The following is a 23,910-nucleotide window of genomic DNA, read 5'->3' as shown; positions in this document are numbered from 1 at the left end:
CGTATATGCGCAGTACTATCTTTTAACTGACCAACATGCGTGACAGGCTCACAATAACTTTGGTCGGAGAGCGGAGGAGGGGAGGGGTGTCTAGACCACCACAGCCTACCCTTCCCGTGGTGAAAAGAAGAAACACGGAAGATTTGCCTAAAAGACAATAGGGTCATAAAATGTGGACGAAGACGTCCCAAAAAGGGTAAACAAGGAACAATGTTTGCCAGAAAAGGTGAAATGTTCTGAGATGCGGAAGAAGAAGCTTAGGGCTACAGTCTACCCGGAAGAACATACCAAAAAGGAGGAATAGAGGTTTAGATTTAATTTCATATGGAAAAACAAACAAAGAAAATGCCATCACCAACATAGTTCACAATTTTTCTTGGCGAGCGGTAAATCTGGAAGAGGGCAAGCTAACCCTCAAGTTGGCTAGCCACTCCAGCAAGTGAGAGGTGTGGATCACCCAATTTTTCCTAGATATTTGTTATGGTATGTGCCGGGTACCGCGCATACGTGATGACAACTTTAAAGCAGTCACAGCAGTCTAAACTAGTAGCTGTAGCTCGCTCGTTCGCGTGTCGACCGTGTCCTGGCTGAGTCACAAAAACTCCACAGGACGTTTCCGCGTGTGCTCCCCCGTGGTTACTTTGCGTTGGCTTGTCGTTACGTTGTATATCCTTACGCTGGTTATGCAATTTTTAGAAAAGATATAAAAGGAGAGATACAAATGTACGTTCAGTTTCTTCTACAATATAAAAAATAATTTGGGACAAAAAAGTTACAAAGCACAGCACAGCCAGACATTCTTCGCATTCACGCGGGAACGAGGCCAAGTGTACTTTGAACCCTGTGTTTATTTTATTCGCTGGTGTGAGAGGAGTTGTGGAGGTGTGCGTGTTATTTACGGACAAAAACACGCAACGCTTTTGTTCAAGGGCTAACTTATTACCGTTTACGGCAAATAACGTAAATAATCTTGTGGTGTTCTCAAGGATTCAACATGGCTGAAGCGAGACTTGGCGTCGCGTTTCAATTCCAAGTAACAGAAGAGGGAATTTTCGTCAACATTGACAGAAATGCTTTGAAGTTTGTCGGCCGGGCCATGATGAAGTCTGCTAAGCGGCGGGTAAAGGGCGCGAAAAAGGCTATCCTGAAACGATCGTTCCCTGCAACGCCGGCAACCTGGATTCTTCTCGTGGCTGCACTAAGCGCTGCTCGATATACAGAGCATGAAACTACACTGGGAGTTTTAGGAAAGCTGGAGCGTGGAATGCCCTGGTGAGTAGTAATAGTACTTGGACTTTGCCCGCTTCGTAAGGTAGTTTTGATAAACTTTACATTTCACTGTGTGCCGTTAGAAAACCACACTGTTAGTCTTGAGGTTATTTAAATTTGCTGATATTATAAGTTTACATAAGTTTAAGCTTTAATATTTTTTCTCTTTGGGTGTTCTTTTCGCTAAGAGATATGCTTTCGTTTACGTTGAATATTTCAAATGGCCCGGCTAAGCTCATGACGGACATGATTATGTGTTCTTTATAGGGGATCGTTCCTTTTAAGCCTTTTTGTTTTGCTAAAGTGGACAAAAGCTATTATTTTCTGGTTACAATATCAATTTATTAAAAGTTACATATCAGGTGGCCAGGTGATTACGATAAGCGTCAAGAAATTTGCCCTCAGTTGACGATCACCAGGTTTTCACATAGGAACAACTTTCGATTCTTTGAGCTAAACTCAGAATTTGGAGCTAGTGTATTTTCTTAGAAAGAATACATAAAAGTGTTTTTAACACTTGCTAATTATCTAGTTGGCCAGATAAATACAAATAAAAAGAGATGATCTAAAGTCTTTAGTGTAACACAAGCATTACATCGATATCGAAGCACACACCGAAAGGGGGACAGGAGGTTTGAGGTGAGGGGGGAAGCAGGTGTACGGGATGACGTTCTGATAAACTTGGACAGGGAAGAAGTTAATATAGACTTCCTTATTCCTATTTCCCCTTCTTCTATTGACCTTGGGAGCCCCATCTCCTACCCTCCTTATTCTGCCTCCAATACACTTCCTGCTACCTTCGTTCACTCCTGGATTATCACATTCCTGAATACCCTCTCCTTACATATGTAATAGGAACATCTATCAATAATTAAATTAGTTACTTGTCAGATTTTAGTCTGTCAAGGTTAAATGTTTGCACTTGCTGGCATATTTTGATCAGAGGTCTTTAAACAGTAATGTTAGCTTACCCTGATTTCAAACAAAAGACGATGTTCGATAGCCAGTGACTGGTGTGTTTTAAAGTAGAACAATATGTAGGACCATTATTGCTATTGTTACAATGTTGTATGAATAGTAGCAAGTCTCGAAAAACATTCCTTGCCCTTCTTCCACTCTTTGTTTCTCAAGCTAACTGCAAACTGACTGAATACCTGGAAAGGGCTGCACTACATGAAAATACAGTACTTGTATTGATCAGAATAAGATTCAACATTTTTGTGATAAACTTAGTGGTTATCTCTTATCAAGCAAGTGTCCAGTTATCACAAGTTTATGTACTCAGTAACTTGCCAATATTATTGTTGCCACTACTTATCTTATTTTTTGTAGGAGGCATAGTTTAGACCCTAAAACAGTAATAGCAGTTGCTGTGTTGTTGTGTGCGACAATACTATGGATGCTGATTGGTCATATTCATCAATTCACTCTTCGTCAGTTGCTGCGTTATAGAGCATTTCTGTATGAACCAAGAGGGTAAGGTTGTATATCTTGTTAAAGTACAGTCATGTGATTTATTTGCCAGGTCTGTACTTTAGTAAGCCAGGCAGTTACACCTAACCTCAGGAAAGTAAGTTTAATTTCTCCTCAACTTAGGTGATGAAATAAACTATCTTTTTGCCCAAGCTACATTGTTTGATCATATACATGTATCTAGAGATCATAGAACATTGAATTTATCACATTATTTAATGTGAACACTACAGATACTTACACATTTGAGTATTTGTCCAGGAAGGGCTAGTATTTAAAAATTTTAGTTTCAATTTGATGTTAGTCAAAAGTACAACTTACTCTTAAATACTGGAAACAAATAAGTAAACATAGTTTTAAAAACTCCTTATCTTTTGCTGTAGGAAGCTGTCATTAAAAACCAAATGCTGGCTGGTAAGTTTGTTTTAGTTTTATCTTGTGTCATACAGAACATGAAAGCTAACTACATCCCTAACTTTGCTTTCTCACCGTCTAAATAAGTACAGTAAAATGTAGCAGACTGAAAGGGACTAACAAAATTTTTGTTAAAAATTAATTCATGAGAAAATATTCCCCCAGCTGCATGTGCTTTCAATGTGACATCATGTAAACGTTCAAGACTGTTTACAACTCCTGATCTATATGTACTTGAAGCTTCTATTGACCTCCTGGTATGCGGAGACTAAATCTTATTATTGTGATGTGGATGATTGGCATAACATGTGTGGCTATTGTACTACATATAAATCTACATGTACATGACTGTAGTTCAGAACATGGCATTCTCAGATGTTTTCCAAACTTTGTTTACATGGCCCTAGGTACACATCTTTACAAAAACTATTTTGTGATTACAGGGCTTAGTAAAACTTCTTGGTGGAAAGAACCCAACTCTCTACAGCTATGAGAAATCTTTACCTTACCTACCTGTTCCAGATCTTGAAGCCACTACAGGGAGAGTAAGTTATCTAAAGTCTAATGAATGTCGAATACCGGAGTTGACACATCTTTATTGCAACAAATAAATCACAATTTGTATTGCTTGTGTATTTTTCAGTATTTGGAATCAGTTAGACCTGTTCTTAGTGAAGAAAGGTTCAAGGAGATGGAAAAACTGGCTGTTGATTTTAAGGTTTGAGAGATTATCCTTAAAATTTAAGTATCTTGAGTAGTTCTAGCTTCACACTTACACAATTGCATTACAGTGGACTCCTGATAACTTGAACCCTTGCTAACTCGAACCTTGCACTAACTCCAACCAAAATTAATTTCCATTTGTTCCGTTTCTGTTTTTTCCTGATTTCCAGACATTTGTTCTCAACTTCCGATAACTCAAACTTCCGATAACCTGAACCTTTTTAGATTACCCCTGTATGTTTGAGTTATCGGGAGATGACTGTATTAATATCGATCTATAAGAGACTTAAAGATGTCACAGTGGAACCCCGCCTTACGACCATCCCGTTAATACGACCACCTCGTTATTATGGCCACGTTATTCTGGCCCCAAAAAAGCTCAGTCAGTCATTTTCTTATTTAAAGAACCCCTTTAATACGACCACCCCGTTAATGCGACCAATTTTCCATGGCCCGAAGGTGGTCGTATTAACAGGGTTCCACTGTATATAACTTTTTCTAGGATGGTCTTGGAAAGAAGCTACAACGTTACCTGGTTTGGAAATCCTGGTGGTCATCAAACTATGTATGTATTGGGCATTTACTTTAGTTTCCCTTTATCTTTCTAATATAATTTGTAGACTGGTGTCTAAGTTACATGTAAACATTTCTAGTGCTGGATTCATGATACCTTTTCAATCCTGGAGTTATAAAGTTGCGCATTTTGATTTTTAGGATACGCTGTCAGGGTTAGTGCTCTAAACTGTGGACCAAACTGTTTGGGTTTAAATATTGGCTGGAGTCATTTGTGTTGTGCTCCTGGACAATCTGACACTTAACTCTTACAGCATTTCTCACCACCCAGGTCTAGAAATGGTATCAGAAAATTAAATGCTGTGACGGTTATCCATTTCAGACGTGCAGTGAAAATACAGTTGAACCCTTATTAAGCAACCACCTATTAAATGGCCACCCCTATTAGACGGCCAGTAATCAAGTCTTGATGTGGGCTTTTCTATTGTTTTTTTACCTCTATTAAACTACCAGCCCCCTTTAACCCTTTCACTCCTGAACCGGCCAAAACCGGCCGGCCGGAAACACGCTACTATTCCTGAACCGGCCAAAACCAGCCAAAAAAAAACGTCATTGTTTACAGCTTCTCTCCCCTCCCCTAATAAAGAATATATGCTCACCAAATATTTTTCTATTGTTATTGAGATATTGACCAATCATATTGTAGTTACTGCGCATAACAAAGGCCTCCCTAGGAAGAGATAGAGGGATGCAAATTTTGTCTTCCATGATGAACAAAGCGCGCAAACATGGCGACAGTGAAAAACAATTTCTGTTAAAGAAATGTGAGAACATTGTCGTTCATGTGCGAAAACCACATAGTTTATTATCAACTTGGAGTTGATAAAGCAAAGACACTTCCTCTGTGGAAGGAATTCGCTCTATCAACTCCAAATTGATAACAACCTAAGTGGGAAAATGGCGAGGCGAGTAGATCCTTTAGATGTTAGTTTCGATGAATACAGGGCAATTTTCGGAGATTCCGATGAAGAAGACACTGGAGATATTGATGGAGATAGTTCTGATATTGATTTCGAAGGCATCGATGAAGATGGCGAGGAAATTGATGAAGAAAATGGCGATGAAGAAGCCGCTGAGAGTGACGAAGAAGAAGAACAACAATGGACGGATGACCTCAGTAACATCGCTGTTGATGAATTTTCAGCACGATCAGGAATTGTTGTAGACGTTGGAGCCGACCCTAAAGCTCATGATTTTTTTACATTCATGTTTGGTGAGGATCTTTTCGACAAAATCGTGGAGGAGACAAACCGCTATGCTCGCCAAATGTTAGCCGACAACGAACAACGTCTTGGTCGATGGCGCGACGTAACCAAAGCCGAAGTGAAAGCTTACTTTGGAATGTGCGTTATCATGGGGATGAATATTCTTCCCAAAGTCACTGATTACTGGTCAGTAGACATTTTTATGGGCAACGAGGGAATAAAGTGAGTCATGGCAAAGAACAGATTCGAAGAAATTAGCCAATTTTTGCATCTAAATGATACAAGTCGGGAACCCGCGTGTGGAGAAGCAAATTTTGACAGGCTTTACAAATGCCGCCCTGCTTTGACTGCCGTTTTGAGAAATGTTCAGCGCTGTTATTTGCCAACAAAAAACATTTCTGTCGACGAGGGAATGATAGCGTTTGAAGGAAGACTATCATTTCGCCAATATTTACCGGCTAAACCGACAAAATACGGAATAAAAGTGTGGATGGTGGCTGATTCCTCGAACGGTTACGTTGTAAATTTTTCTGTTTATTTAGGAAGCAAAGGAGAGATTCGAAGGCGACACGGGCTGGGATATGATGTTGTAATGCATATGGTCCGTCTGTTTTTCAACAGAAACTATCACGTTTTTTTCGATAATTTCTTTTCTAGCCCTGTTCTTTTAGATCATTTACTTGCTCAACAAACATACGCTTGTTCGATGGTAAGATGCACATGCAAAGAGCTCCCACAATGTGCTAAGAATAAACTTCAGGAGCCAGGGCAAATGATTACGCAGCAAAGAGGGAACCTTTTATTTGTAAAATGGCATGACAAGCGAGACGTGGCATTTTTGTCAACAAATGTTTCACCAGAAGAGCCTTCTCGGACCGTGCAGCACAAGAAGAATGGAAGAAACATCAAAAACCACGTGTCTCGGATGTCTACACAGCAAACATGGGTGGTGTAGATCGCGCTGATCAGTTTCGATCTTATTACACTGTTGGAAGACAGTCGCGAAAGTGGTACCGATACATCTTTTGGTTCCTCTTCAGTGTTGCTGCTTGCAATGGATATGTTCTGGAATGCGAACACCGAAGAGGAAACCGTGAGCGAAAACGACCACAAGCCGCTTTTCGGTTGGAGTTAGGAAAGCGCTTGATAAACAACTACTCATATAGAAAGCGATCAGCCAACCAAGTGCCTGTCCAAGAGCCAAGACAAGACCACTAATCGGTTCAAATGGAAGGCAGAAAGAAAGAATGTGTACAGTGCAAATCTGCTGGCCGAAAAACCCCAAAAGGCTATCCAGTGGAGACGAAAAATAAGTGCCAACAGTGTGGTGTTGCATTATGTAAAGTGCGGTGCTTCGTCGAGTATCACAGTGAAGATGCTTGAACATTGAAATTCATTTTATAATTTGCTATTTCTGATATATTGACTAAGCAAAACATTTAAAGATACAACAGGAACTGAATAAGCCATCTATTTTCTCTCCATTGTACATTTAGAAGTGATAAACTTGTCATTTGGCCTTTTGACCCAGGAGAAGCTTGGAACTCAGACCGCGGTAATGGCGGTAAATTCAAATTTTTTAATGAACATGAAGTTTCGAGCAACTGTACTTCAACAGCTTTTTTTGTGTGTGTATTTTCAGCTTTCCATAAAGAAGAACAATGTTTCCACAATTATTTCCACTATACAGTTCTGTCTATAAGGGCCCCAAATTCTACTGAGCATGCATGTTTTAGATTTTGATGAATATTTTGTGTGACAACTCTAATTAGCTCCAGGAATAACTGGCATTCAGGCCCATAAGGCCCACAGGAGTGAAAGGGTTAAACAGCCACTATCCATTTCCCTGGGGATGGCCATTTGATAGGGGTTGAACTGTACTTACAATGCTGTAAACTTCCGAAAGTAATGACCCTTGTAACTCTCGGAATTAACAGAGTTTGGGGCTTGTTACTTTCCCGACAGGGGGCATCGCTACTTTCCAGGGGTCATTACTTTTGGGGAGCAAAATATGTTATATACATAGTTGGTGTGGCTGGGCTCTTCCAATTTAAATAATATGTTGCTGCCACATGGGTGAGCTCTTCATCTCTAGACCGTGTTGTCAGGGTTGGCAGGAAAGGTAGTCAGGTCTATTTTAATACCCTCCTGTTGAAAATGATATTAATTTGAATCAAAGTTAATTCCTGCAATTATTATGGTTTTGTTACTTGGTTAACATTCACAATGCTTTATGGCATAAGCGATGCCCTCCCTTGTTGTAGAGTTCATTAAATCAAGTTACCATACGTAACTTTCACCTGACTATTGATTGGGAAAATAAATATATACTATTGATCCTGGGTCCCACTATTTTCGGGGAATGGTTGCATGGTTGGGGTTGGGGTTGGGGTTGGGCTTGCTACTTTTGAGGGGTTGTTACTTACGGAATTTATTAGCAGCCACAATTTTTTTGATGTTACTTTTGGGGTTCGCTACTTTCCGGGAGTTGTTACTTTTGGAAGTTTACAGTAGTCAATTCTCACTGTGGACCCTGTGTAAATTTGCTAACAATAATACAGTGTATATACATGTATATGTATGTTTGGGTGAATTATTATAAATGTTACGTGTTGTCTGTCATTAATGGTGTTCATCATTGTCAAACAGATCAGTGACTGGTGGCAACAGTTTGTTTATCTACGATCCAGGGAGCCTCTTATGATCAACAGTAACTACTATGGAGTGGTTAGTATCTGTTATTGTCATAGTTACACAATTTGAACCTTTGAAAACATTGCTGCTAATTAACTGGCCATCGCCATTTACAGGAGAAAAGTTGACCTACATGTTTTTACTCACAACAACAATCCAGTGTACTGTACATGTAGTGTAAGTAACCAGTATTCTTTTGATGATTGTTTTATTAGGATTCTTTGCTAGTTCCTTCTCGAATACAGAGTGCAAGAGCAGCCAACATGATCCACGCCTTGTTCCTCTACAGGAAACAAATCTTCAAGGAAAAGTTAGAACCAGTAAGTTTCCCTTTATCTAACTGATTGGGCTTTGAATTTGCAACAATATGATACTGTAATTTATTTATTGTTGTAAAAATAAAATAGTTATATTTCAGCAGCAGTTTGGTCTCAAGTTTCTGGGCTCACAATAACTAATTTTCAATAATGATCTTTAGAGTACCTGGATTTCTGTTGAAAGTCTGATGATTTCCAAAAAACTTTCTGTAACTCTCTGGGAAAAAAAATGCCCAAGAGTTTTCTGGAGAGGACCGACTGGCCACACGCCTATGTTACAAAGGAGTAACAATAACACCCACCCATTCCCCTCAATGCCTAACTACGGCCTACTGTACTAGGATCCCATATCAACCCCCCTCCTATCATTTTATTATTATTATTATTATCATTATCATTATCATTATCATTATCATTATCATTATCATTATCATTATCATTACTATTACTATTATTATTATTATTATTAGCTCTAGTTTTTGTTACAATAAACACTCCTCATTATTATTTTTTTAATTATTATTATTATTTTGTACTCACCTATGTGTCGATTTGAACACCTGATCTCTGACCTTGCAGTCCACCTTCATCTTCACTAAGCCATGCGAGCAATCACTGCAAATTTTTTGGTCTAATTTTTCTGGTCCTAGACCAGACTCTCCCTTCCCCTTGGATGCAAATTAAGCTAGGTTGAAAACAATCTGACCTATGAACAAATTGACCTACAACATATACCAATACAAATCAGGCATTCATCATCATCTATGCTCTCTATGTGCCTAGTTGGCAAACAGGGCTTCAGGAAATCTTCATCGCTTATTGTGGTGGATGGCCACTTGGCAGGCCTCCCACCAACTCTTCCATCCTAGCCCCTCATTTCTCTTCTTTTCAGCCATTTTATGCCATGTTTTTCTTGTTCTCCCAACTCATCTCCTACCCACTAGAAGCCAGCTTAATGCTTTTCTAGGATCGTAACCAGGCTGTATCCTCAAATCATGGCCAATCTATCATCTTCACCTCTTGTTTACTTCCTTGCTGACTGAGGAAACTTGGCCTGACTTAGTGGTCAGGGCACCAGCCATATAATAAATCGTTGTTGATACATCTACTACATTCTTAATGTGTGCTACTCTTTCCTTTGCAGCAATTTGCCATGGGTATCATTCCACTTTGCTCAGAACAATTCAGGAGAACATTCAATACAACCAGGATCCCACTTAAAGAACAAGGTGTGGATGCTAATGATAATGTGTTCTTGTTATAATCTAGTCACGTGCAGAGTCATGTTATCGGTAATCGGATATCCACGTTGTGTAATGTAGGATTTCAATTCATTCTTCTTCGTGATTATTAAATCATGTAGATCTACAATTCGCTTCACCCTGATTTATTACATTGGCGATGAGGATAAACATGCAACCTACGGGAACGTGGGAGAATTTAAGGAGTCAGAGGAATCATGGACTCAATACGTGGAAAGACTCGAGCAGTACTTTGCCGCAAATGAAATTAAAGACGAGAAGAGACAAAGAGCTATCCTGTTAAGCGTTTGTGGAAGCAAAACATACAGGTTAATTCCCGATCTGTTACAACCCCAGACACTGGGTGATGCAGGTTTAAAAGAGATCTTAGAAAAGCTGGAGAGCCATTTTTCGCCGAAGCCAAGTGTTATCGTCGAGCGATTCAAATTCCATAGCAGGAGTTGCCTCGAAGGGGAAAATGTTGCAGAGTTCGTCGCAGGACTCAGAAGGTTTTCAGAACATTGCCAGTTCAGAGCAACACTCGAAGACATGCTGCAAGATCGACTCGTTTGTGGAATCAGCGACGATCGCATTCAACGACGACTGTTGGCCAAACAAGAGCTTACATTCAGCAAGGCGGTAGAAATGGCTTCAAAGAATCTAATCAATATTGGTGGGAAGACGCCTGGGTCCAGCAGTGACAACAGCCTCAACAAGGTTGAAGAAGAAACTAAACCTCCACATTTTCAGCCAAAACGGGAGTGCTATCGCTGCAGTGGGAACCATGATCCCTCGAGCTGCAAATACAAGAACGAAGTGTGTTACAAATGTCAAAAGAAAGGCCACATGGCTAAAGTATGTCGAGGAAAGAAGAAACCTCAAAAGGAAGACAAACAAGGGCGCCGGCCAGATGGTAAACAAAGAACGCATTTTGTTGAGAAAAGCGCCGATCAAGACGATGTCTATGCCATGTATCATCTGTCCAGCGATCGAAAGAAATCGTTCAAAGTGGATGTGGAACTTTGTGGACGGAAAACCACGATGGAAATCGACACGGTTGCTTCGAAGACGATATTAAATGAAGCAACGTACGGAAGATTGCGTGACGCATTGGGTCCACTCCAGACAACAAAAGCGGTTCTAAGCACGTACACAGGAGAAAAGATTCCAGTACTGGGAGCAGTTACGGTTCCAGTAAAATATGAAAGCCAGCAGAAGAAATTAAACGCTCTCATTGTCAAAGGTGGTGGACTGAACCTACTTGGTCGAGATTGGTTTGAAGAAATTCGCTTGGATTGGGAAACAATCTTCCAGATAGCCAGTGATGATCCCCAATTGGCACTTCGAGACGTGCTTTCAAAGTACCACGATGTATTTGCTGAAGGATTGGGCACGCTAAAGGGTGTAAAGGCGAAGATCTACGTGGATCAAGATGCGGAACCAAAATACATCAAAGTCAGAGCAGTACCTTACGCATTGAGAAGCAATGTCGAACTTGAACTCGAAAGATTGGAGCGTGAAGGAATTATATCTCCGGTGGAATTCTCAGAATGGGCAGCGCCCATTGTACCTGTGGCAAAACCCAATGGGACTGTGAGGATCTGTGGAGACTATAAACTAACAGTAAATCAAGTGTCCACACTGGACAATTATCCAATACCAAAAACAAAGGATCTTTTGGCTACCCTGGGAGGTGGTGAGAAATTTACCAAGCTGGACATGTTGCAAGCATATCAGCAGATGACTCTAGATGAGGAATCTTGGAAGTTTACCACCATAAACACCCATAAAGGCCTATTTCAGTACAATAGACTGCCTTTTGGAGTGTCCTTTGCACCCGGTATTTTTCAGAGGACGATGGAAAACCTCTTGCAAGGCATTCCTCAGGTCATTGTGCAAATGGACAACATTCTCATCAGAGGGAAGGACAACAACAATCACATTGCCAATTTAGAAGCAGTACTCAAGAAGCTGTCAGAAGCTGGACTGTGGTTGCGGAAAGAAAAGTGTTTCTTCATGGTGCCGGACGTCACCTATTGTGGTTATGAGATCAATGGTCGTGGTATCAAGCCAGCAGAAGCTAAGGTGGAAGCCATACAGAATGCCCCAGTGCCTGAGAATGTTCCTCAGCTGCGTGCATTTCTGGGAATGCTAAATTATTATCACCATTTCCTACCAGACATTGCTACAGTACGAGAACCACTCCACAAGCTTCTTAGACAAGGTACAAAGTGGTGTTGGAAGACCGAGCAGCAGGTGGCTTTTGACAAATCCAAGAAACTACTCCAGTCTGCAAACCTCCTGGTACATTTCCAGCCAGATCTGGAACTAATCTTGGCGAGTGATGCCTCAGATTATGGAGTAGGGGTGGTACTCTCCCACTGGATGGCAGATGGAACAGAGCGCCCAACTGGTTACGTCTCAAGATCACTGAACACAGCTGAGCGTGGTTATTCCACTTTTTAAAAAGAGGCTTTGGCCATCATCTTCGGAGTGAAGAAGTTTAATCAGTTCTTGTACGGTCACAAGTTCACCATACAGACTGATCACAAGCCACTGGAAGGGCTTTTCAACAAGAAGAAAGGAGTACCCCAACAAGCCTCTCCGAGAGTTCAGCGGTGGGCCCTTACCTTGGCAACATATGAGTACAAGATTGCCTATAAAACAGGGACCACAAATGCCAATGCGGATGCATTAAGTTGACTCCCCTTTTCCAAGAGGCCAGAGTCTGTTCCTGTACCTGGAGAGACAGTTTTGCTCTTAGAACATCTGGACCACACCCCAATCAACTCACGTCATATCCAAGAATGGACAAGGTGTGATCCTGTTCTCTCAAAAGTGCACCAGTTTACACTTAATGGATGGCCACATCACTGCCAGGGTGTGCAGTTAAACCCATATTTGAGCTGGAAAGCAGAATTAACCATAGAAAGTGGATGCGTTCTGTGGGGAAACAGGGTGATAGTACCACCTCAAGGATGAGCACAAGTCATAGCCGAGCTTCACGAAGCCCATCCGGGCATATCAAGGATGAAAGCCCTTGCACGTGGTTATGTGTGGTGGCCAAACATGGATTGTGAGTTAGAAGATGCAGTTATAAAGTGTCAGCAATGCCAACTGCACCAGAAGGCCCCAGCAGAAGCACCTCTCCACCCATGGGAGTGGCCCGGTCAACCCTGGTCACGGGTGCACATTGATTATGCAGGGCCATATAAGGGTCACATGTATTTAGTGGTAATCGATGCACATTCCAAGTGGATGGATGTCCACATAATGCAAAGTACAACATCAGCCGCCACCATAGTGAAGTTGAGAGAAATCTACACGACCCATGGTCTCCTGGAAACCATCATCAGCGACAATGGTCCCAATTTCACAAGCGTGGAATTTGAGAATTTCCTCTCAAAAAATGGCGTCAAACACACCAAAGTATCGCCATACCATCCAGCTTCGAATGGACAGGCGGAGCGAGCAGTTAGAGCCTTCAAAGAAGGGATAAAGAAGATGGAAGAGGGAACCATGCAAGACAAGTTGTCACGTTTTCTGCTCAAGTATGGAACAACACCACACACGACAACAGGGGTTACACCAGCGGAGCTGCTGATGAAGAGAAAGCTGAGAACTAAGCTTGACCTCATAGTGCCCAACACTGCAAGTCTGGTGAGACAGAAGCAAGAACATCAAAAAACAGACCCACGACCACCATGCCAAACACAGGGACTTTGAAGCCAGTGATCCTGTGTTCATAAAGGACTTCAGTTCCCCCAAGTCCTGGCAAAAAGGAACTGTGGCGCAGACGACGGGCCCAGTCTCAGCCCTAGTTGAAAAGTCTTAAGGGGGAGGAAGGTTATAATCGAGTCACGTGCAGAGTCATGTTATCAGTAATCGGATATCCATGTTGTGTAATGTAGGATTTCAATTCATTCCTCTTCGTGATTATTAAAGCATGTAGATCTGCAATTCGCTTCACCCTGATTTACTACAGTTCTGATGGAGAACAAGTAACTCTTAATATTGCTTTTTGTAGACTATACCAATCCTTTCTCTCTGTTATTATTGAGTAGTACTGGTACTAATGTTACCTTTCCTTCACAGAAACAAGGATAACTTCTAACATTTATTGGATGTATTATTGCTGCTTTAGATCACCTCCATCATCATGGTGCAACATCACACACTGTAATCTACCACCGAGGAAGATTCTTCAGACTTGAAGCTTTCCATCGTGGAGTACTGTTGAAGCCTGCCGATCTGGAAAGGTTGGTTTATAATAAAAATAAATGAATTTTGATGTGTTTGAAATGTTGTTTTCTATTTGCCAGATTATATTTATGTGAATGATTTGCTTGTGGATGATTACATTTAGCTTGTTTTTTATCACAAAGGCAGTGGCGACATCATGCCACCAAAGTGTGTTTTACTGTGAATTTACTGCTTCTCTTTTGTAGACAAATTTTGAAAATTCTTCAGGATGAGTCGAAACCAGTCCCAGGGGAAGAACTTCTGCCAGCCATGACAAGTGCTGACAGGTTAATACATGAATATTTTGTAGTCCTTTTTTGTCTTGTTCATTGCCATCTATCACTGTGGGCTGAGGTAGGACTAAAGCATTTGATGCTACCTTCTTCTTGATGCTTTAGAAACCTGTGGGCTGAGACAAGGAGTACGTACTTCAGTACTGGTGTGAATAGGCAGTCACTGGGTTGCATTGAAGATGTAAGTTTGCCATGTTAGTTAACAACAAGATGCTTTAGGAAGCATAACTGGGTTGCATTTATGGCAGTAAATATTTCAGAATAATTTGGAAAAAGGAAATGGTAAATTGTACATGCAGCGTGGAAACTTAGATATTACAATGGTATATCTTAGGCTCAGTTCAATAATGTTATACACAGTTAAATTTCTGCAAAATAGGAGAAAGAAAAATATGAAAGAATCAAGGAAAAACCGAAGGTTTTGTCAATGTTGATGTATTAAACTCAAGCAGTTACCTTTCTCATTGATGTACTTGTTGTTTAGGCAAAATGACTGCCTCCATTTTAAAAGTGGAATTTCAAGGCATATAACAATTTTACATAAAAGAGTCTGCATATGAGTCAAGCAGCCCATCAGGACTGTATTTACATCTGGTTTACTTCTGTAGCACGGAGCAACCAGGAGTATTTCTACTCCTCCCGCATGGATGGGATGTTACAGTCCATCACAGGGTTACCCCCAGCGGTAAATTTTGCACTTAAGCCGGCTAACAGCAACATGAAGAAATAAACTGATCATATCGCGATCTCAATCATTTTTCTGATTCTTTATTAATGCAACTTTCCTCAGTGAGAGACAACTGTGTACCTATCTTCGCACTGTCATCAGCACTGACCATATTGTTACTCACTTTGAACAAAAATATCACGGGCACGTTGGCTGTCGTATTTCGCCTTAGTGTCAATTCCTTTGCTAAGTTCCACAACTATGACTGTAAACAGTGCACTAAATTATACTAGGCTTCCAACAAGTTCAAAAGCTGGAAATCATCAGGGAAAACATTTAAAATCTCACTTCATCATGGCTCCAATTATTTCCTTCATGTTATCTGGTTTCAGTTTCTTTGGGAAGGTATTGTTGCTTATATCAGGCATTGGACTGAAATGATCACTGTACCTCTCCAATTCCACATTTCTTGAATTCATCTGTGTAGCTAAATAGCCTCAGATTAAAAGCACTAACTGAAGTCACTCAGAAGGTTTCACTCTAAAGGTTTCCAATATTAACTCTTCCAATCGACCAACAGTACTGGATAACAGTTGAACCAAGTTCACTCTGAATGCTTCACTGTTAAGTCAACCTGAAGTTTCCACTCTAAAACTGGCAGCACAAACAGTCTTCTGATCGACCAAGAATAGATTTTTCTGTCATTCGAAAGACGCAAGGGAAACAAAGCACACACGCAATGTCTTCTGGGTAGCGATTGCACAATGTAGCCATTTTTTGACGCAGGAGACAGCCCCGTTCGCATTTTATGACTGGGTTCGCCTATGGCAACTGAGTAAAAAGTGTCTATCTACGTGTACAGGACATGCTTGAGTATTTTTGGTCAGTGATCTAATTGAAGATACACATACAGGATTTAAACAGGTGACATCACTGCTTGGGTGTTTCCAGTAATTCACACTATTACAGCCAAGTCTTGCTATAGCAGACATGCCTGAGGATGTCGTTTAGTGTCCGTAATAGTAAGAGTTCATAATAGTGGGGTGTGAAATAAAAAGTGCCCATAACGTGGAGTAAATAACATAGACAATGTCTTTGAAGACTACTGTGCAGGCAAAAAAGGAATTGATGTGAAAATAAACATTCCAGAAGTCTTTTGAAGTGCATTTTGTCAAATGATGAACAGCAGACTGTAATTTTACATAATTATGTTATATGAGAAGTAAGTAGTGTCTGCTTTATCAAGAGTCAAAACAATAAAATTGTCACTTTGGTACCACGAAAGTGTCCGTAATTCCGTAATAACGAGTATTCGCAATAGCGAGAGTCATTTCCAGTGAAATCTCTTCAGCTTTTGCCGGGGATCTGAATGTTGTCCTTAATAGCAAGCATCCATAATAACGGGGTGTCCGCAAGGTGAGAGTATATGGCTAGCTCTATGAGTGGGCAAGATAAACCAAATCCTGCACTGTGATTGGCTACAATCTTGCCTGCTTGGGACTGCCTGCTTTGTCCTGCAAGAAAAGTTTCCCTGAAAGCCGCATAATAAATCCGTTATTGACCAAGCTTGTTTGGTCAAAATGACTGGATATTGACCTCATTCTTTTCTGGTGAGTTTATAGACCTTGACGCCATCTTGGCCCATAAACATATCCAGCCATCTTGACCTCAAGCTTGGTCCATAACCCATACGTGTATGTATTGTAGAGCCCTGTTGGCACATGCCAGCACAATTCCAGTGTAGTTAGTTGGACATCAACAAGTTTTGTTGCATTGTTATTGATGTCTGACTATCACAGTTAAGTCTAGTTCCGTATGCCTAGAACAAGTTTGCATGAGTCATATCAACCAGATTGTTCTGGACTTTGGGACTTGCACATGTTCACACGTTCAGTCAAATGTTACTTCTAAAATTCAAGGAATATTTTTAAATGTACTTCCAAACATTGTTGCTGATTGGGGACAGTAATTTGCATGTCTACAATTTCCCCATGGTTGTCAAATTTTCAGGCAGCAGTGTTCTTGAATCTGGAGGACTTGGAGATGAATTATGGTGAGGTAAGAGTGAATGGTGGCATAATGTGTTTAATTAGATGTATAATTCTATTCAGGATGTTTACAAAGTTAATCTAAAGTACTTGTATCTCAAAATTTCTTAATCTGGTTCTTATCAGCAGGCATGATTTGAGTACCAATGAGATAGTTTGATCATATTATGCCTGTGTAATTGAACAGTTAAATGTTAACTTGTAATGCCTGACTACTTAAACAATACATATTAATTCCATGTACTGCACTTGAATGGATTCCTTCTCCCATGCACTTCAAAAAGAACTCACAGAATTGTTTAATATGTCTAAAGTTCTATGTATTCTTTAAATATCAGGAAGAGTCTGAAGATCTTGATTCTCTCTGTCGATATCTACTTCATGGCAATGGCCACAGTTGCTGGTTTGATAAGTCCTTTTCTGCATATATCTTCAAGAATGGCAGGGTAGGTTGAGTAGACTGGACAGAACATAAAATGCATTCCCTCAGCACAGGGTAATTTTAAACTGTAATATCCTGACTAGCTTTGCATATGCATGAAAGCACTGGCAAAGCGGCTGCCTGGTTAGGCCTACTGGGCTCTGGACTTCATGCTACATGTATGAGGTTGGATAAGTTAGTTCCAGTATGGGCCAGTTCAGCTATAATAATTATTACCACTCACAGACTTATGGGTGCATGTATTCTCAAATGACAAAAAAAACTTAGAACAGCATCCAAAAATTACAATTATTAGTGTAACATGGTGTTCTTTGTACAGTAAGATTACTGTTTCAAAACTACCACTGACTGTATTGAGTTCCACTGTTTTGGAAAATAATGAATATCTATGGTAGATGGAGCTGTAGGCATGAAGTACTAAGGTTAATGTTCTAGTGATAACTTTGTTAATACTAAATTATTAAGGATGCTCTTGTTTTTTTCACAGTTTGGCCTCACTGCTGAGCACTCATGGTATGAGCACATTGTCCGCTTTAAATTTTATCTTTCAAAAGAAATTTCTTATAGAAAATAGTTTCCTGCATTGTTGATCACAACATACAAAGGACAGATTTCCTTTTTGCATTTGCAGGGCAGATGCCCCAATTGTTTCTCACCTAGGAGAGTATGTGCTAATCGATGATGTTCAGATGTTAGGGTAAGGTGATATTATGATTGAGTAAGTAAATGAGAACTTTATTCATCATACATGTACATGTGTTTTCTTGCCCTTTTTACACTTATTCGAGATAAATGATTATCATTTGGACAGATCGTTTCAAAATATTCCAACACAAAGAACTATGATCCTGAAATCCTTGAATATGTGTACAGTTCTTAGACCTGTTATCCATACAGAGCCTGCATGTATTTGTAGTGAGAGCTTCAGCTTAATACAAACAAGTCTTTAATTTTCAAAGTGGTAGTAATGCTTTCAAAGCTGAAAGGTCATGGTATTACCAGTAAGCAATGGTACATGTAACACCAAGTGGAAGCCATAATTATTTATTTATTACTTCACAGCAAAAAAAATTGGCAAACCAACAACTATAATGTACAAAACGATAAAAAATTAACGTTTGTGAAAGGTGAATTGATCATCATGACACGAGCGTGACAAAGAAAAAATCTGAGTTCTGACAAGAATCAAACCCATGACCTCCCGAACACCGGGCAGGCGCTCTATCCACTGGGCTACGAGAACTCATGGAGAGCAAGGTCATTTAACCGAGTTCATATGTGACAGGTGTTCTGCATACTGCTAGGATCAGCACTGTCAAAGTCAATGTGAGTAATAATAAGTGAATAAACTCGGTAATGGAATGTGAAAGGTAAATTGATCAACATGACACAAATGTGGGACAAAATGTTTTTAGGTACAAAGAAGATGGTCATTGCAAAGGGGAGCCAGAGTTTGACCAGCTGCCATCACCAACAAGGCTCCAGTGGGATATCCCTGAAAAGGTACAATGCGACATAGCAAAATACCAATAAAATTATGGTGTGTCCTGCAACTCAAAGAAGGGAAATTACCAGCAATTTACTGATGCATGCAGTTTGAATTTTTGTGCACACACACAAGGTTTATGCAGTGTATATTAAAATTAATCAAGGTAAGTTGCAATTGATATTTTTGTTCTTCACTCAGTGTGTGTCCATCATTGAGTCTTGTCAGAAGAAGGCAGAACTGCTGATCAATGATCTTGACCTTCATGTGCTTGTACACACTGCTTTTGGTAAGTTGTTGACAATGTCATGCTGTTACTACTGAGTTATTGTAGTGTCATGTTTTGTTAAAAAACTGAGTCTTAAGATTTCCCTTAATCGCAAGCCACCGGAAAACAGACATGAAAATTACAGCAAACTATAAAATGTTAAAAAATGTCATTTTAAAACACTGGAAATTTATGTTCTGTCTGCTTTAGATAAGTCTTTGCAAGCAGCAAGTTAGTAATAACAATAATGTGATATTTTGAAAAGCTGTTGCTTACCAATCTTGTAATTTTTCTTTCAGGAAAGGGTGTCATAAAAAAGTGTCGACTTAGGTAATAGAACAAATTCCTTTATAACCTTTTTTTTAAAATCCAATTTGCTACCAAAGTTATCACATACAGTAGGCTGTGTGCTGGCTTAGTACAGCTACACTCTGCTTGTATGTGCATACTGGCCTCCAACTGAACTGACAGGCAAGACAGCTGTCCACTATTGCAATGTTCCTAAACTTGTCTAACATCTGTACAAACATTCGAACATTTTTTTTCACAGCCCAGACGCATTTATTCAGATGGGTCTTCAGCTGGCCTACTTCAAGGTTTGTGATTAATGAAGTTATGAACGTTAATTTCATGGCTTGCTGTACATTTATTTCGTTCATAAATACATGTTACTACATGTTATTATCATAAAAGGCCTTTTTTTATTACCGGTAATAATTACCTTTTGCATGTAGTTATGCTATTTCACTGTTGATTATTGCTTCCAGGACCAGCAAACCTTCAGTTTGACTTATGAATCCTCCATGACCAGACTTTTTAGGTAATTATTCGCTCCGTGTTGTTTGTATTTGCATTATTTAATGTTGATGTTATGTTTAATCTACCACTTGTATTGTTAAGGAATCAGCCTTGTTACTGAAATGTTCTGTGTTTGCTTCAGGGAGGGACGTACGGAGACAGTCAGGCCTTGTACCACCGAGTCATGCTCTTTTGTCAGAGCAATGCTGGACCCTTCTGCTACAGTATGTGGCTTGTCTTCTCTTTCACTAAATGTTGCTTTTAATCTAACTTCTGTGAGAATTACTTCATTGTTACTGGCGGAGAGCAAGCAAACTTGTCACTAATTTTTAGTTTGCACTCCTTATAAATTGATGTGCACACTATCCCTAATCTTCTCAGTCGTAATAAATGAGTGTTTTACAGTACTTATGATATTTTGAAAATCATTTCAAATTGCTTTGGATGGCTGAAGTACTTTGCAATGGCCTGTTTTCCTACGATATATTTTGAACTGCTTCAGGAATTTGATATTTTTTTGTGAAGCAAACGTAAGAAAAGGAAGTTACTTTTTTCCCTTTTTCCTCAGAAATCTGTAAAGAAGGAATTGCTCGTAAAGGCTGCGGAAGCACATGTTGATGGTTTTAGGAGGGCGATGGCTGGGCAAGGTAAAATAGTTACAATTTATGTTATCATCATAAGTAGAGGTTGAAATAGGTATGAAACAAAATAGCTTGAACTGTCAGTTTTTTCACAGCTCCTATACCATAGCCCCAGAGTTTGAGCTGATAGGCAACGAAACTACCTGGCATTTCAGGAAGAAAAATATGACAACAAAAAAATATAGTTATTCTAAAAGAAGTGGTGTTTTATTTTAGGTGTTGACCGTCATTTGTTTGGCCTGTATGTGGTGTCCAGGTACTTGGAGGAAGACTCGCCTTTTCTGAAAGAGGTTTGTACTATCATCAAGAAGGTCTTAACGCTTGATAAGTTTGGAGACTGTGGTGGATAAGCATTACTCACTCTTTCGTTTTTTCACAGGCTCTCAAAGAACCGTGGAAACTTTCAACAAGCCAAGTATGTCATGAATCTTTCTTCGTGTACACTTATTTAGCCAAGTAATCAGAGTTAGTCTGGGCATGTGGATGTCTCTCAGACAGGTTTCTAACATTAGTAGTATTAAAATGTATATTTCCAAGACACTTTTATGGCTTTAGAAGCTGTGGGAATTCAATCTAAACTTCACGTTAACCTTCGTGTACTCTCTTATCTATTTTCGACAAAGTGCAGTGCCGGCAGCCTAATTGTGCAACAGACATCTGTGAGCATCCTAATTTCAGGAAGCAAAAATTCTTCTCCAACCCTATCATAAAATCCCCGACAGATTATAATGATGACGTCACTATACGCCAATCCCTGTGTCATATGCCATCGGCTTGTGTCTCAAGATTTAGGTAGTTTTAAAAGACGTTTGATGTATTCTCAGGGTGCGTTGTCTTGTGTCTTTGCAGACTGCAACTCAGCAAACCAAGAAGACAGACTACAATAAGTATCCAGAACAGAAAACAGCTGGAGGAGGTTTTGGACCTGTAAGATATGAACATACAGTTGAACCCCGCCATTTCCAACTCTTAGGGGAAGCGAAAAATAGTTCTAAATAGCGGGAGTTCAAACAATGCCGATAGTAGTAAATGACTAAAGGGCAAATCTCCTGGGGCGAGAAAGTACGCGGCCATTTTTTTTCTCGCGGTTTTCTTTCGATTCACGCACGACGGACTAAGCGAAAGAGGGACTACTCATAGTCTACAAATCGGAGGAAAATGGTATGGAGTTCGAAATAACCGAGTTCGAATTAGCGGGGTCCAACTGAACCATGATTGCGTTTTCTTTTATATTAGCTGTGGACCTGCGTTTTGGTGTATTTGCGTTGACTACGTGTTTGCAGTTTACTCTCTATGATTGGACTGAGGCAATTTTTAACTTATTTAAAGAGGAAAAGAACTATGTAATCAGTCAGTCAACGAGTAGCAACAGACAGCTGCCTCAGTCTTGTGAAGTATCAAAGTCAACAACGCCAGTTTGCCTCCACAAGAATTATATCAGTTAGGAAGTTACAGTATATTCCACAACTTTCACGAAGGATGATTCATGTGCTGTTTATTGCCAGGTTGCCGATGATGGCTATGGAGTGTCGTATATTATTGCTGGTGAAGACATCATCTTTTATCACATCACCTGCAAGGTCTCATCTCAGTTGACTGTAAGTATCTTTTTGCACTGTGCCGTTTTGTCTTATTACTGTACCCATATTCGCAATTAGCCAATCAGAAGGCGTTTCTACTGTCCTAATAACCTGCAATACCAAGTCACTGACCTGATATGCCTATGGATGATATCATGGCTACTTGTCCGAGTTTGGGTACGGTAAATGCCTAATACTAACCGTACCTTTTTGGTGCGCTTCCCCAGTATGTCAGGCTCGTTTGGTCTTGCCATGGTTTGTATTTTAGCTCGACCAAACTCGCCTGATGTGCCACCTAATCGTACCAAAAAGGTACGATTAGGTAAAAATATTGAACAACTGTACAGTGTGAGCTCGAGTTCTCTGTCAGTTGACGAGGGAAGAATCCCCGAGTAGATATCGAAAGCTGAGGAAACCGAGAGCGAACGGTCGAACCGTTTTTACGTAGTCCGGTGGCTGAACTGTTAAACATAAAGTATCAATAAGCTGTTTTATTGGCAGGTATGTTATCAATCAAATTCCCAGTTTGCTATGGCAGTCAGTCACTGGGCTATGCTAATCTGTCACGTGAAGTGCATGTGATTTAGACTGGAAATTGATCCTCTTGGTCTTTTCGGAGATGTTGCGTGGTTTCATTTTCCCCTCCAGCTGCTCACCAATTGTAAAACTGTTTCTTTTTTTATCTTTTCATGCAGGACACCAAACGCTTCTCCGAGTTCATCAAAGAAAGTATGGCAGAAATGAAGGCCTTGTTTGAATAACTTATTTACACACCAAAAGTAAACGACCTATTCTTTAGCATAAACATGATAATTTATTTAGTTAGCTCAATCTCATTTAAAATTAACTTACCCACTACAGTTCCGTCTATCGTCTTTACAGTGCTTGTTCTCTTTCTAGCACAAGCTGGCGCAATTTCAAAAAGGTACTCGTATACCTGTATGCGCCATTTTGCGCCTACAGTTCACCTTTAAACATCCCCATTTTTCACGCGGTTTGGGGGGGGGGGGGGAGCTTGCAGTTCGCAGAGGATTTGCAGTAATTGCATGTAGTGAAAATGGTATAATTATTTTAGAATATCGCTAGTGAATTTAGCGGTCGTTGCAGATAACGTTGCTTATATTTAGATAAACACAAGCAAAATGCCAGATGTATTCATTTCTAACAGTCTTTTGCAGTAGTCGTGAATGAAGAATTAAGCTTTTTGGGTGTAACAATTAGTAAAATAGTAGGGTGTTTAAGGCTTGAGCGTGTATAAACCAAGCATTGATAATGTTGTTAGATTTGATGCAGTCTTTTTGTGGCTGACAACAGTCTCCGGCATTTGCCAGCACTTCTACTTTGACGGATCAGTTAACACTTATATATGGCATCGAGCAAATGCTGAAACCCTAAGCCAACAAGCTGTGATCATTTTCTTGACGTTAAATGTTACCATGGCATCGGTATGACCTGTAAACACAAAGTTTTCAATAATGGGAGCGGGAGAAATTTAAGTGGCTCTGAACTCTCTCCGTAAACTTCAAAGAAAATTTT

General features: G+C 40.0%; 1 protein-coding gene across 1 annotated transcript; it reads left to right on the top strand.

Annotated features, from left to right (window-relative positions):
* The first annotated feature begins 100 nt into the window (after nucleotides 1-100).
* Nucleotides 101-23,380, top strand: LOC145478675 (carnitine O-palmitoyltransferase 1, liver isoform-like). Its single transcript, XM_081456773.1, has 28 exons — nucleotides 101-1,272; nucleotides 2,602-2,745; nucleotides 3,126-3,156; nucleotides 3,600-3,701; nucleotides 3,800-3,874; nucleotides 4,382-4,444; nucleotides 8,307-8,384; nucleotides 8,567-8,671; nucleotides 9,813-9,897; nucleotides 14,054-14,168; nucleotides 14,358-14,438; nucleotides 14,550-14,625; nucleotides 17,122-17,169; nucleotides 17,498-17,605; nucleotides 18,089-18,114; nucleotides 18,233-18,298; nucleotides 19,017-19,104; nucleotides 19,289-19,376; nucleotides 19,655-19,685; nucleotides 19,906-19,951; nucleotides 20,123-20,175; nucleotides 20,296-20,377; nucleotides 20,722-20,800; nucleotides 21,011-21,084; nucleotides 21,174-21,209; nucleotides 21,644-21,721; nucleotides 22,300-22,392; nucleotides 23,070-23,380. The coding sequence occupies exons 1-28, from the start codon at nucleotides 995-997 to the stop codon at nucleotides 23,133-23,135; spliced, it is 2,295 nt and encodes a 764-aa protein (XP_081312899.1). The 5' UTR covers nucleotides 101-994; the 3' UTR covers nucleotides 23,136-23,380.
* Nucleotides 23,381-23,910: the final 530 nt, after the last annotated feature.

Source organism: Orbicella franksi, chromosome 2, assembly GCF_964199315.1.
Source record: "Orbicella franksi chromosome 2, jaOrbFran1.1, whole genome shotgun sequence".
Lineage (NCBI taxonomy): Eukaryota > Metazoa > Cnidaria > Anthozoa > Scleractinia > Merulinidae > Orbicella > Orbicella franksi.
This window is presented reverse-complemented; position numbering and strand designations above follow the sequence as displayed.

Coding starts and splice junctions, on each gene's coding strand:
- LOC145478675 (XM_081456773.1), top strand. CDS start 995: ATGGCTGAAGCGAGACTTGGCGTCGCGTTTCAATTCCAAGTAACAGAA. Junction 19,105..19,288: donor AGTGGGATATCCCTGAAAAG/GTACAATGCGAC, acceptor TTCTTCACTCAG/TGTGTGTCCATCATTGAGTC. Junction 19,952..20,122: donor TTCAGCTGGCCTACTTCAAG/GTTTGTGATTAA, acceptor TATTGCTTCCAG/GACCAGCAAACCTTCAGTTT.